This window comes from Canis aureus, chromosome 21 (assembly GCF_053574225.1).
Source record: "Canis aureus isolate CA01 chromosome 21, VMU_Caureus_v.1.0, whole genome shotgun sequence".
Classification (NCBI taxonomy): Eukaryota; Metazoa; Chordata; class Mammalia; order Carnivora; family Canidae; genus Canis; species Canis aureus.
In genome coordinates, this window is record NC_135631.1 from 22,729,296 (window position 1) to 22,743,844 (window position 14,549).

At 41.9% G+C, this 14,549-nt stretch overlaps 1 protein-coding gene across 1 annotated transcript in view; it reads left to right on the forward strand.

The window, feature by feature from the left end:
* The window catches only part of CAT (catalase), a 39,791-nt gene extending 32,425 nt beyond the window's left edge, over positions 1–7,366 (forward strand). The window contains exons 11-13 of the mRNA XM_077863557.1: positions 4,694–4,801; positions 6,252–6,335; positions 6,660–7,366. Coding sequence (XP_077719683.1) covers positions 4,694–4,801; positions 6,252–6,335; positions 6,660–6,725 — 258 coding nt within the window. The 3' untranslated portion in view covers positions 6,726–7,366. The remainder of the gene's footprint in view (positions 1–4,693; positions 4,802–6,251; positions 6,336–6,659) is intronic.
* The last annotated feature ends 7,183 nt before the right edge of the window (positions 7,367–14,549 follow it).

Consider the following 14,549-nt stretch of genomic DNA (forward strand, 5'->3'; position numbering starts at 1 on the left):
GAGTCAAATTGATTTGACTGATCTTTTCACTCTAGGCCGCATCATTGACCTTTGGCCAGCTTGTAGTTAATTGCCCTGGGTCAAGTGCCTACCCTCTTTCCAATCACGTGTGGCTGCTGAGTGCTGTTCTCTCAGTGGACGCACTGAAAGAGACCTTTTGACTTTGAAGAGCAGCCTTCTCATTAATTAAGTATAGCTTATACCTCACACAAAGAGAAGAATGAAATTAAAAAGTCTAGTTGTCCTGGAGTTCTGTTCAGGGAGTTGGTGTTAAACTTTTTAAATTAGAATAAGAACTATATTCTAGTTTCTCAATTTATAAATGTGGGTTCCAAGTAAAAGATATTTAAATACATGAATTAATTCACTACAAATATATTATTTGAAAGGCACACATATGTATATGTAAGTACGTGTATATAAAAAATTATAGTAGGGTGTAAACCATATTTAGATGAAATTAAAAATCTTCTAAAATCCTTTTGTAGTAACCTCATTATTCTTGGTGATGTGGGTGATACCAAGTATATTACAATGTGATCCCTGCCTCTCAAAGAATTTTGCCTGCATGAGGCCAATTCTGGTATTAACTACCTCTGCAAAAATTAATTTAGATAATGCATGGCTTATAGAGTGAGAGAATATATTTGAAGTTCATCTAAAACTCATGTCCAGAATATGTGAAGATCTACAGAGCAGTGAGAAGGACGAAGGAGTAGAAGCTGGGCAAAAACCTGAACGGGTCCTTCACAAAAGAGATCTAAATGACTGTAAAACATACAGAAAGGGGGTCTATCTCCGTAGTCACCAGGGATGTGCACAGTAAAACCCCAAAGAGGTAGCACTGTATTTGCACCAGAGTAGCTAGAGTGAAAACGACTGGCCATACCAAGTGTTGAGAGAAAAAGAAACAACTCTCCTGTGAGTGTAAGTTAGTTCAGCTGTTTTGGAGAACTGTGTATCAGTATCCATTAAAGCTAAACACGTGCGTGTCTTCTGGCCCTAGTAAAGGACACTGCTGTGTAGGAACCTAATAGAAATGTGTACATATGAGCACCAGAAGCTGCTCATGTTACCCAGATGTTCAACTAGAGTTGGATAAGCACATTTGGCAAAACACATTTAAATATTAGACGTCAAAAGAATTGCCTTTGGGGAGGCAGTTGGAGAAAAAGGGGATAATGACGAGGAGGAGGGACTCTGGTGGGGAGATGTCAGAGGTGTGAATGATGTTCTTTCATGACCTGGGTGGTGATTGCGTCGTGTGTTCCCTGAAAAATCATTGAACTTCATGCCTGTGGCTGGTACCCTTTACTGTTGGGCTGTTACACTTAAATAAAAAATCATTCTATTTGTATATACTAGTAAAAATATCACGTTTCCTTTAAAAGGAATTTGGTCCTGCTATCAAAGGTCTATGGTTAGAGTGTTGGAGCTGATAAAGCCATTCAGACTCTTTATCTGGCTAATAAAATTGAATGGCCAGCCCATGTGTGGGTCCATGCCCCCCGTGTAGTGAGCAGCTGAGCTGTATGTACAGATGGTGGTTGCTAGCCAGGTGCAAGGATATGCAGATAAGAGCACCCTGGAGACTTCTTTAGTTTGACTTCCAAGCCCCACCTGCCTTTTGTCTGAGCAGCGTGACTGCTGAAGCGAGGCTCAGATGGGTAAGGGTTCCATGCTGTTTATATTGCAATCATCTTGTCCACACACTGAGATAGGAGTGCTGTTTATCTTTGTGTGTGTCTGTGTGGTTTTTTTTTTTTTAACCTCTTGGAGCTAGATTAACCAGATCTGCAGGAGAGCAAATATTTTATATGGGTTTTATTGAGAGGTGTGTTGATAAATACTAACAGTTATGTGCAGAAAGGAAAAGTCCTGGTTTATAGTGTTTGTCAATTTTTTTTTTTTTAAGATTTTATTTATCTGAGAGAGAGAGAGAGAAAGTGCATGTATAAATGGGAGAAGGGGCAGAAGGAGAGGGAAGAGCACACCATTCCTTGGCTAGTGCAGAGCCTGATGCAGGGCTCAATCCCAGGACCCTTGAGATCATGACCTGAGCCAAAGGCAGCTGCTTAACCAATGAGCCGTCCAGGTGCCCTATAGTGTTTGTCAGTTTTCTTTTTTTTTTTTTTTAATTTTTATTTATTTATGATAGTCACACAGAGAGAGAGAGAGGCAGAGACACAGGCAGAGGGAGAAGCAGGCTCCATGCACTGGGAGCCCGACGTGGGATTCGATCCCGGGTCCCCAGGATCGCGCCCTGGGCCAAAGGCAGGCCCTAAACCGCTGCGCCACCCAGGGATCCCTGTTTGTCAGTTTTCTTGATGAAAATGTTCCCTAGAGCTGATATCAAGCTAGCAACATGGTGTGACTGAATCTGTGGCACTGGGACGTGATGTTCAGTATTACACTATTATGTAATAATTTCTACCGTGAGATAGAGTAGACACAAATAACACAAATATGTAATAATTGGGAAATCATACATTTTGAAAGGTTTATTATTTTTGTTTGCAATATAATTTAATTGTAAATTTATATAATTGAGTTTTTAATAACAGCCATGTTTAACAATGCACAAAATTCTTAAAAAGATGACAGTGCTCTCATGAGTAAGTAGGCTCCAGCACACTGCTGAAATTGCAGGACCAATTTCTTTTTAGTTTGATGGTTGATAGATCGATGGGATGTAGGAGGCCTTACTTCTATTTGTCATACACAGACATGCTAGATTAAAATATTTTTTTAATAGTTGAGCTAACAAAATTAAATATCTTGGTGAACATTGAAGGTATATATATCATGGTGGGAAACCAGACCCTATTTATATCTTACTTTGATTTTATGACTCCAAGGGGGCTAGGAGTTTAGGCTGCAGGCTCCTTGTGTTGTAGAGAGCTAGAACTGGGCTCTTGACATAATGACATAATGATGAGAGCCAGGAACCAGTACTCTGTGGGAAAAACTATGTACCAGACTGAGGCTGCATGCAGCTTGCCAGCATGTGGGCTCTAGATTTCCTGAGAAATTGGGAGTCCCTTTCCTGTGCTCTTCTCCTCTCAAGTGAGATCTCTGCATTCTTCTACACTTTGAATCACATCAAAGTCCTGAACTGAGAAACAATGAGTCAGTGAACCCTTCTAGGCCTTTGCAGAGATGGTGAAAAAGACACCTTCGCAATTTGTACACAGGTGGTGGTTCTGCAGAAGATAACTCCTGTTGGAGATGAGTCCCGGGGAAAAATTACAATACAATCCAGTGCCCCGAGAAATTGCACATGCACTTGATGGAAGAGTTGTGTATGTGATAGAATAATCTCAAAGGGCTTTAAAATAAGCATATATATCATATTTGAGGAGATAGGGAAAGGAATATGATCTACAAGATAAAAATAGGATATGGGAAAACAAAAAAAAAACTGATTTAAGAAAGAACCAGATATATGTTTTTAGCAACAAAGAGTACAATCTCTCAAATAAAATTTCAGCAGACATAGTGACTCAGTGGATGGTGAAGCAGTGTGTTAGATATAGCTGAAGAGAGAATTAGTGAATTGGGGGGATAGATCTGAGAAAATCCCCATAATGCAGTACTGTGATTGGATTGTGTTCATGTCAAAACCTGATTTTTTTTAAAACTTTGGTATCAAATATAAACTTTGCTCAAATTTAAATATTTTTATGTCTCGATATTTAATAACACAGAAGAGCCATGAACATTTTGCCATTTTATGAGTTTGATACTTTGGAGAATTGGTTATTGTTGGACTTTATAAACAGTAATAGAACAACATAGAACAGTGTCTGGTACATTATAGGTACTTCATAAATAAGTATTGATTGAATGAAGGAAGGAGTGAAATGTTAGAATAAAATCATAGCTGTTACTTAGAAATGGTTGATTTCAGAAGTGAGCAAAGCCCTTAGGACTCATACTTTACTACTTAGCTCCTATTTTTCATTTTTTTAAAATAAAGATTTTATTTATTTATTCATGAGAGATAGAGAGAGAGGCAGAGGGAGAAGTAGGCTCCATGCAGGGAGCCCGACGTGGGACTCGATCCCGGGTCTCCGGATCACGCCCCAGGCTGAAGGCAGCGTTAAACCCCTGAGCCACCCAGGCTGCCCCTATTTTTCATTTTAATCTGTTAGTAGTCATTTTGGAGGTAATCACATAAAGTATCACTATTAACATGTGTCTTTTCCAGGAAAGCTTGGCTTCTGAAAAACTAAGAGTATAGATTAATGAATTAGGGGTTTTTCCTCCATGGTTCTAGGTGAATTGAACAAAGATTGTATTATGCTAAGTTTCCATCTGATGACAGCTTGCCCACTCTGGACTGGTCAGTAGCAAGGTGGGTGGGATTCTTAACTGTAGGCTATACTGTGTCTTTTGTTTATAAGAGACATGCAAGCCCTGACTAGATGGGACATTACTAAGATGCAGTTATGAGCTATTATCAACCAAATTCTTCCTGTCTTGCTTAAAAAAAAAAAAAAAAAAGCGAGGAACACCACACAAATGAGAGTTTTCACTACAATTTTAAATTATTCTTAAATTCAAAAACTTTTTCAGTCTCACACCATTGAGAAGTCTCACTTTCTCATTTCAAAAGTGGGCAGGTTGGGTGAATTTTGTTCATGACGGACTGGTTATTTGACTCTCTGCACCGTGCATTTTCCCTGAGCAGGTGCGGACCTTCTATTTGAAGGTACTTGGTGAAGAGGAGAGGAAACGCCTGTGCGAGAACATTGCTGGCCATCTGAAGGACGCACAACTTTTCATCCAGAAGAAAGCGGTGAGTGATACTTCGTAAGCTGACGGTGACATCTGCTGGCCGGAGAAGAGAGCACAGCTGGTTTAAAAAGAAGTGTGTTCTTTTTAACAAAAGTCCCTTGTGTTCTACGTGAATCTAATCAGACTTAAAAAAAAATCGTACTAATCCCCAACCCACCTCCAATTCTTTTCTTTGCATGTTGTATCTTGAGTGAATGTGGCCTATACCTATGAATCCTTTAGCTCCTTGGCCAGTGTATATAATAAGTGAATTGAATTCAGGGAGAATTTTGTCCTATGCTCTTCATTGACTGCAGCCAAGTTCTGTGCCAGAGTCATGTCCAATATAAGAGGTGTCTCCTGCCACAATTTTGCTTTGACTTTAGAAGATAAGAAATACAGATTTGCATTTTTGTCTTGGGAAGCCTGTCTAACCACTTGTGTCATGAGACCTAACCCTCCTTCAGAAGCAACTAGAAACTTGCACGCTGTCTGGGGAGAACTGAGCTTCTTCCAAACTCAGGCTGAACTGAGCTGAGGTGCCAGAGTATTTCTAATGGCAGCTCACTGTGCTACGTGGAGGCTTCTCACTTGGCAGTTTTGGGGCCTGCCACAGGAGTTAGCTTCTTGGAAATTGAGGCAACCCCACAGTTTCCTTGTCTCTTGGTTGCTGCTTCTCTGTTCAAAGGGGCAGCTGGGCCAGCAGCTCTCTGGGATGTGTTCAAAGGCCTGGAGACAAGTACCAGCAGGCCGGGTGCTTTCTCTGTAGGCAAAGTCCTATGTCTTTCACAAATGCGTGTATGAAAAATAAACTTTTAAATTGCCGTTTGCAGCACATAGCTGGACAGTTGCTCTGTGACGTAGGTGAGGGCAGGTCTTATCTGACCGGTAAGAACGAGTGAGACTGTGTAGGTCGCAGAACCGGGCTTGAACCCTTGGCATCCTTGTCTTGCTGGTGCTGGAGCTGTAAGGCTTTGTGTGGGTTCACAATGCCCCCCTCCTGCTGTCTGCCTCGGACCAGCCCACGGTCAGGAATTCCTGCTTGAAGTATGTGGGGTTGCCCAGCAGGTGCCAGTGTCTTTGTATATATACGTCACTTTAAATTCAGGCAGTGCCTGGGCCCATCTCTTCATACAAATCATCATGACTTGTTGGGCCTCTCTGAGGTCAGCTCGTTAACATGCTGTCAGTGCCGCTCCCCTCCTGTGTGTTTTTCTTGCAGTATTCTATGAGGTAGGTTTAATTATTTTGCTCATTTTATGGGGAGTGGACACTGAAGCTCAGAGGGATGGCTTATCCAAGGTTGCTCAGCCAGTATGTGCCAGGGTTTTCCCCCGGACCCCCCAAATCTTATTTAGTGGTGTTAAGCACCGTGTTGCTCTACCTTCAGGGTAAACACTGGGAAACACACACTGGGGACTGGCCTCGTAGGAGTCTAAGGTCATATTTACATTCTTTTCATCTGGTTTCAGGTCAAGAACTTCAGTGATGTCCACCCTGACTACGGGGCCCGCATTCAGGCTCTTTTGGACAAATACAATGCTGAGAAACCTAAGGTGAGCCCAGAGCAGCCTGGCCGTGGAAGAGGGTGTCCTGAATCAGAATGGATCAGATGGTTTGGTTTCCTGTTATGAGGATTCTTCTCAGGGACAACTATTAGATTTTTTTTAAGCTGTTCGGATACTCATTTGATAGGCAAAGAACTCACCCGCAAAGCACATACGCTTCACTTCAGCTCTGGCCCACATAAGGTCGTGGAAGTAAATGCAATTCTCACTGGTTATTATTTTCATTCGAGCACAAATTAAAGCTAAGATAAATACCAAGTTGTTGCTGCTGAGCGAGTTAATTAACCTGCTGGTCTTGTTCTTTTAAAACAGAACGCGATTCACACCTTTATGCAGCATGGGTCTCACCTGGCTGCCAGGGAAAAAGCCAATCTGTGAGAGTCGTGCCCCAGGTTGCTCTCCACCTGTGAAGCAAAGCGTGGTGTTCGCACACGTACCCACCCTTCGCTGGATAGAAGATTCTCCTGTGCTAGGTGCGCAGATGCAAGCTTACGCCTTTAAAATAAGCCAGGTTTCTATCGCAAGTAATGTAGCAGTGGCTTTTAATGCTATTTCCCTAGGGGGAAGTAAGGGTAGGGCTTAACAATGATATAAAAGAAAATGTATTTGCTTTTGGCAGTGGGTTGGATTATTCACTTAAAATGACTAGAATGAAAGTTTCTGGCAGAAATATGATTTTATTTGATAAGATAAAGTCTTGGTGAAATTAGTATGTTTATATATATCATCTCATGGCCTTATTAAATAAAAGTGTGGCTGTAATTATGTAAGAAGAAAAGATGATCTACCCAGAAATTTAAATTTTTCTCAGTTCCATATGGGAAAAACACATTTAATGCATTGATGTCTTTTGAAAATAACTTCAGTGACATCATAGCTTAATGCTTATTCCTGCCTGGAATTGATCAGATTTTTTTAAAACCTGGAATTACATTCATGCTAATATAGCATTGATTTTACAACAGACTGATTTGTAACTGCTACATTTTTACAATAAAATAATCTGTACATAAGAAGAATGGTACTTGCTTTCTTTCGGCCCCATATATAAGTTGGACTTTTAATGTGAATGTCATGTGTTATCAGATGCTTCCCCTTAAAATTGAAAATCACAAAGATACTATATTGTTTGTTTAAACCAGTAACCTTTAGACACAGCCTTCTGAGACACCGGACACCAGAATTTTAAATTCTGTTGGGAAAACAGCAAATTTCTTAACTTCGAAAATTACTGAGTTCTCTTTTCCACTAGCTCACTTCTTTGTCTAATTATGAATTTTTAAAATAAGAAGCTCCAGTTCTTTTTTCTTTTTTTTTTATATATCTTTTTTAAAAATTTATGATAGTTACACACACAGAGAGAGAGAGAGAGGCAGAGACATAGGCAGAGGGAGAAGCAGGCTCCATGCACCGGGAGCCCAACGTGGGATTCGATCCTGGGTCTCCAGGATCGCGCCCTAGGACAAAGGCAGGCGCCAAACCGCTGCGCCACCCAGGGATCCCCAGTTCTTTTTTTCTTTAACTCATCTTTATCATGCTTAAAATTGATTGGAGTGTTTTAAAGGTGAACTCTTGAGTATAAAAACCTGTTTTCTTTGAAAATCCTTATCCCCTTCACCTCAGATCTTCAAAACCAGTTTTTACTTACTCTCAGGAATTCCTTGAGATCTTGGGCTTCAGGAAACCATTGGACCCCTAGTAGACACAAACTTGCAATCTTTTGGTTCAGACTATTTCCCCCACCCTGCCAAATTCTCCTGCCCAAATCCTTCCTGTATCTGAGTGTGCTTGGAGACTGTTACATCTGTCAACATAGAAAGTAAAATTTTCCAGCCCTGCCTAGTGGTGAATACTCTTCAATATAGTGACTTCACTACCGTTCTGGCTTTTTACAGTATTAAATATATATGATAAGCTTATAAAAATTAATGTTACTCAATAATGGGGACGGAGCTTATTTAGAAATTGGTTATAAACACAAAGATGGAGTTTTAAGATAATTCTCTGCTTTGGTCTATTTTGTCGTCTAGAAGTAAGTCACTAGCTAGAAATCACATGTATCTAACATGTTTCCTGTATATAAAGATCTGACACCTGGAAGTGTCTCCAGTTTTGCCCTGAGACCTCTTACTGTAATTTTCAAAGATAAATATTGATGAGGTTAACTTATCCAGTTAGGTTTTACATCTTGGGTGATAGTATCGAATTATATTCCTTTTTTTTAAAAAAGATTATGTATTTGAGAGATGGCGAAGGAAAGAGAAAGAGAGCGTGAGCAGGGGGAGGGGCAGAGGCAGAGGGAGAAGCAGGCTCCCTGCTGAGCAAGGGGGCCCAATGTGGGGCCTGACCCCAGGATCACGACCTGAGCCAAAGGCAGGCGTTTAACCGACTAAGCCACCCAAGTGCCCCGAATTATATTCCTTTTAAATGGCATTAAGATACATCCTAAGAGTTTCTGAGCCAAATTTATAAGGAGAATAAAATTCGTAAGAGGTGATGTGTCACATGGCTTTGGGACAACATGGACCAGGATTTAAATCCATGCTTTCCGTTTTCTACCTATGGATATTTGAGCACGTTGCTTCCCCTCTCTGAGTATTAGTTCCCTCATCTCTAAGTGGGAACAATTAGGATCGTATGGTGATTATTCAAAAATTCAACTTTGACCACCCCTTCTTTCCAGTGCAGCACCCCTAGGACTCTCTCTTGGTCAGCTTCTGCTTTGTAAAACACCACCTCAAAACTCAGTGACTTAAAACAACCATCATGTATCACTCATGTGTCCAGGTCAGCTAGGGCTCGGCTGACCTAGGCTGGGTTCAGCTGCGGTAGTTGTTGATGTGGCTCGGTGTCACATGTCTGTCATCCTTCTGGGGAGCATGGTGATGGCTAGTCCCTAGTGATGGCAGAAGCGTGAGGATGCAAGAAAAGGAAACCTACTGTTTTTCCTTTCTCAGGAAGCTGATATTGCAAGAGGAAAATCCCAACTGCGCAAGTGTTTTTCAAGCCTTTGTGTCATGCCCACTGATAGTTCACTGGCCAAAGCAAATCATATGGCTAAGCCCAAAATCCAAGGGTGAGGAATTGTGCTCCACCCATAGAGGTGACTCTGTGTGTGTGTCTGTGTGACACGTCTCTGAACATTAATTTACTATAAACTCCCCCCCCCCCCCCATTAAGTTCTTTAACATGACTAGAACTTTCAATCATTCTCAGTGGTCATCACCTTATTCGTGTCCTTATTTCCCTCGTTACTTTGTTTAGATCTTATCTGGTTCTAAATGATAACTACTCCAGAACCTAGCCTTGGTCAAGGACGCCTCTCAGTGACTCAGTTCCTGCCCTGGAAATGACCATGACCGGAGCAAGCCACAGCCCTGTTGACTGGGCTTTTTAAAATTTGACCACAAACCTCAAGTGGGCCCTCGGCATGGCTTGGAAATCCTTCTTTCCCTCCTCAGTAAACTCTCCCACATGGCTCCCCCTCTCCCTTCAGCTCCTTATTTCACCAAGAACACAATACCTTCTTTATCTTTTCTCCACTGAGGTCTTCCAACTTGCTGGCATTGACATCCACATGCTCTCCTGTTGACAGAGGTTGAGCTCTGCTCCTGAAGGCCAGACCTTGCGTGCACACTGACCCCATCCCTTCCCTCCTGCTCTTGGCTACCCCTGCCCTTTTCTGCATCATCCCTGTTAGCATGCAGGCCTGCTGTTTCAAGTCTCCTCAAATCCTCTTTTGCCCTCATAAGGCTCTCCTGCTATTGCCCCCTTCGTTAAAAAATATCTTAAAAAAGAATTGCCTTTTCTTGCTGTCCCCACTATCATCTGTCCTCTCTTGAACCTACTCCAATCAGGCTGCCCTTGTCCAGGTCACCAGTGGCTTCCATGTTGCTAAAATCTGATGGCCCCATCCAGCAATGCCTCTTCTGGGTAAATACCCCAAAGAAGTGAAAGCAGTGACTGGAAGTGGTATGTGTGCACCCCATGTTCATGGCATTACTCACCAAGTCTAAAAGGTGGGAAAAACCCAAGTGTCCATTGATGGATGAATGAATAAACACAATTTGGTATATCCAGACAATGGAAATTTATTCAGGCTTAACAAGGGAGGAAATTCTAACACATGCTAGAACATGGATGACCCTTGAAGACATGATGCGAGCCAGATGCAGATGGACAAATATGGTGTCATTCCACTTATATGAGGTCCCTTTGGTGGTTCCCAGGGCTGGGGGACGGGAAACGGGGAGTTCGTGTTTAATGGTTACAGAGTTTCAGTTTGGCGACAGGAATAAGTTCTGGAGATGGATGGTGGTGATGGTTGCAAAACAGAGTGAATATATTTAATGCCACTGAATTGTACACTTAAAAATTGTTAAAATAGGGACGCCTGGGTGGCTTAGTCGGTTAAGCAACTAACTCTTGGTATCAACTCAGTCATGATCTTAAGGTCTTGAGAGTGAGCCCTGTGTCGGGCTCCGTGCTTAGCGCAGAGTCTGCTTGGGACTTTCTCTCCCTCTCCTTCTGCCCCTACCCCCTGCTCTTTCTCTCAAATAAATAAATAAATAAATCTTTTTAAAAAAGGTTAAGATACAGGCAGCCCCGGTGGCGCAGTGGTTTAGTGCTGCCTGCAGCCCGGGGCGTGATCCTGGAGACCTGGGATCGAGTCCCACGTCAGGCTCCCTGCATGGATCCTGCTTCTCCCTCTGCCTGTGTCTCTGCCTCTCTCTTTCTGTGTCTCTATGAATAAATAAAATAAAAAATATTTTTAAAAAAAGGTTAAAATACTAAATTTTGTTATATATATTTTAGCACAATGAAAAAATCCAGTGGTCCATTCTTATTCTTTACTCACATGGACTCTTAGTGTTTGACACAGTGGATCATTGGAATCTCTTTTATTTTTTAAATAATAGTTTTTTTGAGATATGATTTACATACCATAGAATTCGAACAATTAAAGTATACAATTCGGTGGTCTCGAGTATATATACACAAGGTTGTGTAATTAGCACAATTGATTTTAGGACATTTTTGGCACTTCCCTGCCCCCCCCCAGAAGCTCTGTACCATCAGCAGTCACTCACTGTTCCCCCAACTGACTCCTGCCCCAACCCGTGCCCATCACCAGTCCACCTGCTGTGTTAGACATGCCTACTCTGCACATTTCACTTAAATGGAGTCCTTTAATAGATGGTCTTTTTGACTGGCTTCTCGCACTTAGCATGTTTTCAAGGTTCTTACATGTTGCAGCATGCGTGAGTCCTTCACTTCCTTTTATTGCCAAATAATATCCCATTGTATGGATATGCTATGTTTTATTTGCCCATTCATCTGTTAGTAGACACATGGGTGTCTCCAGCTGTCGGCTGCTATGAATAATGCTGCTGAGAACGTTCACGTACATGCTTTTGTGTGGACACATGTTTTCATTTCTTATATTCTTACCTTAAAAGGCATTTTCACTTAACCTCTGGCGCACCTGTCTAAAGATCAGCTCCTGGGATTTGATTTATTTATTTATTTATAAATATTTATGTGAGAGACAGAGCACGAGTAGGAGGGGCAGAGGGAGAGGGAGAGAGAAACTTCAGCAGACTCTGCACTGAGCACTGAGCTGACGATGTGTGGCTCGATCCCATGCCCCCGAGGTCATGACCGGAGCCGAACCCAAGAGTGGGACTCTCAACCGCCACCAGGCGCCCCTCCACTCCTGGTATCTTAAATCACTTGCTCTTCTGAAAGGAAGACTTGGTCTGGGCTTTTAAGCTCTGGAAAAGATCTCCCTGTTCTTTCCAACTTCAGTGTCAGAATTTTGGCTTAAAAATACATTACTTTTGTATTTTCCTGCTAAAGGAATATCACTTTAACTTACCTACTCGAGAAATGAGTTTTAAGATCTCAGCATGTTCTTTTCTGAAAGAAGAGTAGGCAGACTGCTTGGGCATTTCTTTGCCTCTTAGTTCATGATACCATAAAGCAAATGGCCAAATTCCATTTTAAATGTCCCGATAAGACAAACTGAAGGCTTTAAAATCCTTATCAGAGCTTTTAAAGATGTGAAAGGTTATACAGGTGAACTTTAAAAAGTTCTGTATACTTTTGAATTTTGGACAATGTTGAACAATCCCATATGAATATACTGAAAGTTTTCTATGGAAAGCTCTCTTGCAATCTTTTTTTTTTTTTTTTTTTAAGGATCGTATTCCCTCACTTGACTGTTTGATAAGTGAATTTTACATTGTTTTGTAGTAGGTTTTTGACTTGCTTTGGTATCTTTTGCTTAAGGTGTGGTATTTTAAGCGGCTCTTTGTATTTTCCATTCTTTAATGGATTGTATCACGAAGCTATATGTTTAAGTAAAGTTCATGTTTTGAAGAATATAGTGGGTTGAATGATGTCCTGCGATAGGATATGCCTGTGTCCCAACCTCCAGAACCTCTGGAGGTGACCTTATTTGGAAAAGAGTTTGCAGGTGTCATTAAGCTAAGGGTCTCAAGATACGATCACCTTGGATTATCCAGATGGTTCCTACATCCAGTGATGAGGATTCTTCTTAGAGACGAAAGGGGAGAAGGAGGGGCAGGCCACATGCAGATGGAGGCAAAGATTTGAATTGGAATTGGAAGCCATAAGCAAAGGAGGCCTGGAGCCACTAGAATCTGAAGAAGGCAAGGAGAGATTCTTTCCTAGAGCCTAGGGAGGGGTCATGGCTCTGCCAACACCTTGATTTCAGGCTTCCAGCTTCCAGAACTGGGAGAGAGTGAATTCCTCTTGTTTTAAGCCACTAAATTTGGTAATTTTTCATGGACAGCTCTGGGAACCTAATACAAAGAAGAGGCTGGTTTAATGGTTTTGTAAAGAGAAAACTTCTTGAGTGGCAGACAGATACTGTTACTTCCTGTTAGCACATTTCCAATTTTCTAGACTCTTCTTTTGTGGGTCTGTTCGTTGACATGGTACTTACCTCTTCAGATGGCCAGGATGGGGGTCCCAAATTCAAAACGTACAAGCATTCTGGGTGTATGAAGAAAAGAACAAAAGCGAAACCAAAACAAAGCACAATAATGCAAGAACAAAGCTGAATGTGTGGAAGGAGGTATGAAGTGACCAAATGCTCTGCCCAAAGGGGCAGTTTCTCCTTAGCTCCAGGCGATAATTACTGCCACAAAGCATTGAAAAACTAGTGTTGCCCAATCTGATTTTTTAACAGAAGCTAGAAATCTGGATTTATTTTTTTGTAAATCCCCTGACTTTTTTTATTTTATTATTTTTAAAAAGATTTATTTATTCATGAGAAACACACAGAGAGAGGCAGAGACACAGGAGTGAGAGAAGCAGGCTCCATGCAGGGAGCCCGATGTGGGACTCGATCCCGGGACTCTGAGATCACGCCCTGAGTCAAAGGCAGATGCTCAACTGCTGAGCCACCCAGGTGTCCCAATCCCCTGATTTTTAGATAAGGTAACTAATTCATAGTAAGAAACAAAACAAAACCTCAAAACAGCTGCCTCAGAAAAAGTGTGTGTGTGTGTGTGTGTGTGTGTGTGTGTGTGTGATTTGTGATATAACAAAAGCATATCTGTAGGCCCCACTGGCCCATAGATTTCATTTTGCAAAGGGGACCCTCTGTCTTAGGATGTAGGTGGTGGGTAGGATCGTTGCATCTATTTCTTGCATCATTTGGGGCTCTTTAAAAATCTCATCTCAGGGGGATCCCTGGGTGGCGCAGCGGTTTGGCGCCTGCCTTTGGCCCAGGGCGCGATCCTGGAGACCCGGGATCGAGTCCCACGTCGGGCTCCCGGTGCGTGGAGCCTGCTTCTCCCTCTGCCTGTGTCTCTGCCTCTCTCTCTCTCTCTGTAACTATCATAAATAAATAAAAATTAAAAAAAAAAAATCTCATCTCAGGGCACCTGGTGGCTTAGTTAAGCATTTGCCTTTGGCTCAGGTCATGATCCCAGGGTCCCACGGTGGGCTCCCTGCTCAGTGGGGAGCCTGCTTCTTTCTCTCTCTCCTCTGCTCCAACCCCCTACTCGTACTCTCTCTCTCTCAAATAAGTAAAATCTTAAAAAAAAAAAAAAAAAAAAAAACAAAAAACTCCATCTCCAAAATGCTAAGAAATGGAAGTCTCAGCAAAGGTCTTACAGGCCGCTAATGCTTTCCCGAGTCTGCCTTGCCCAACTTAACAATACAGAGACA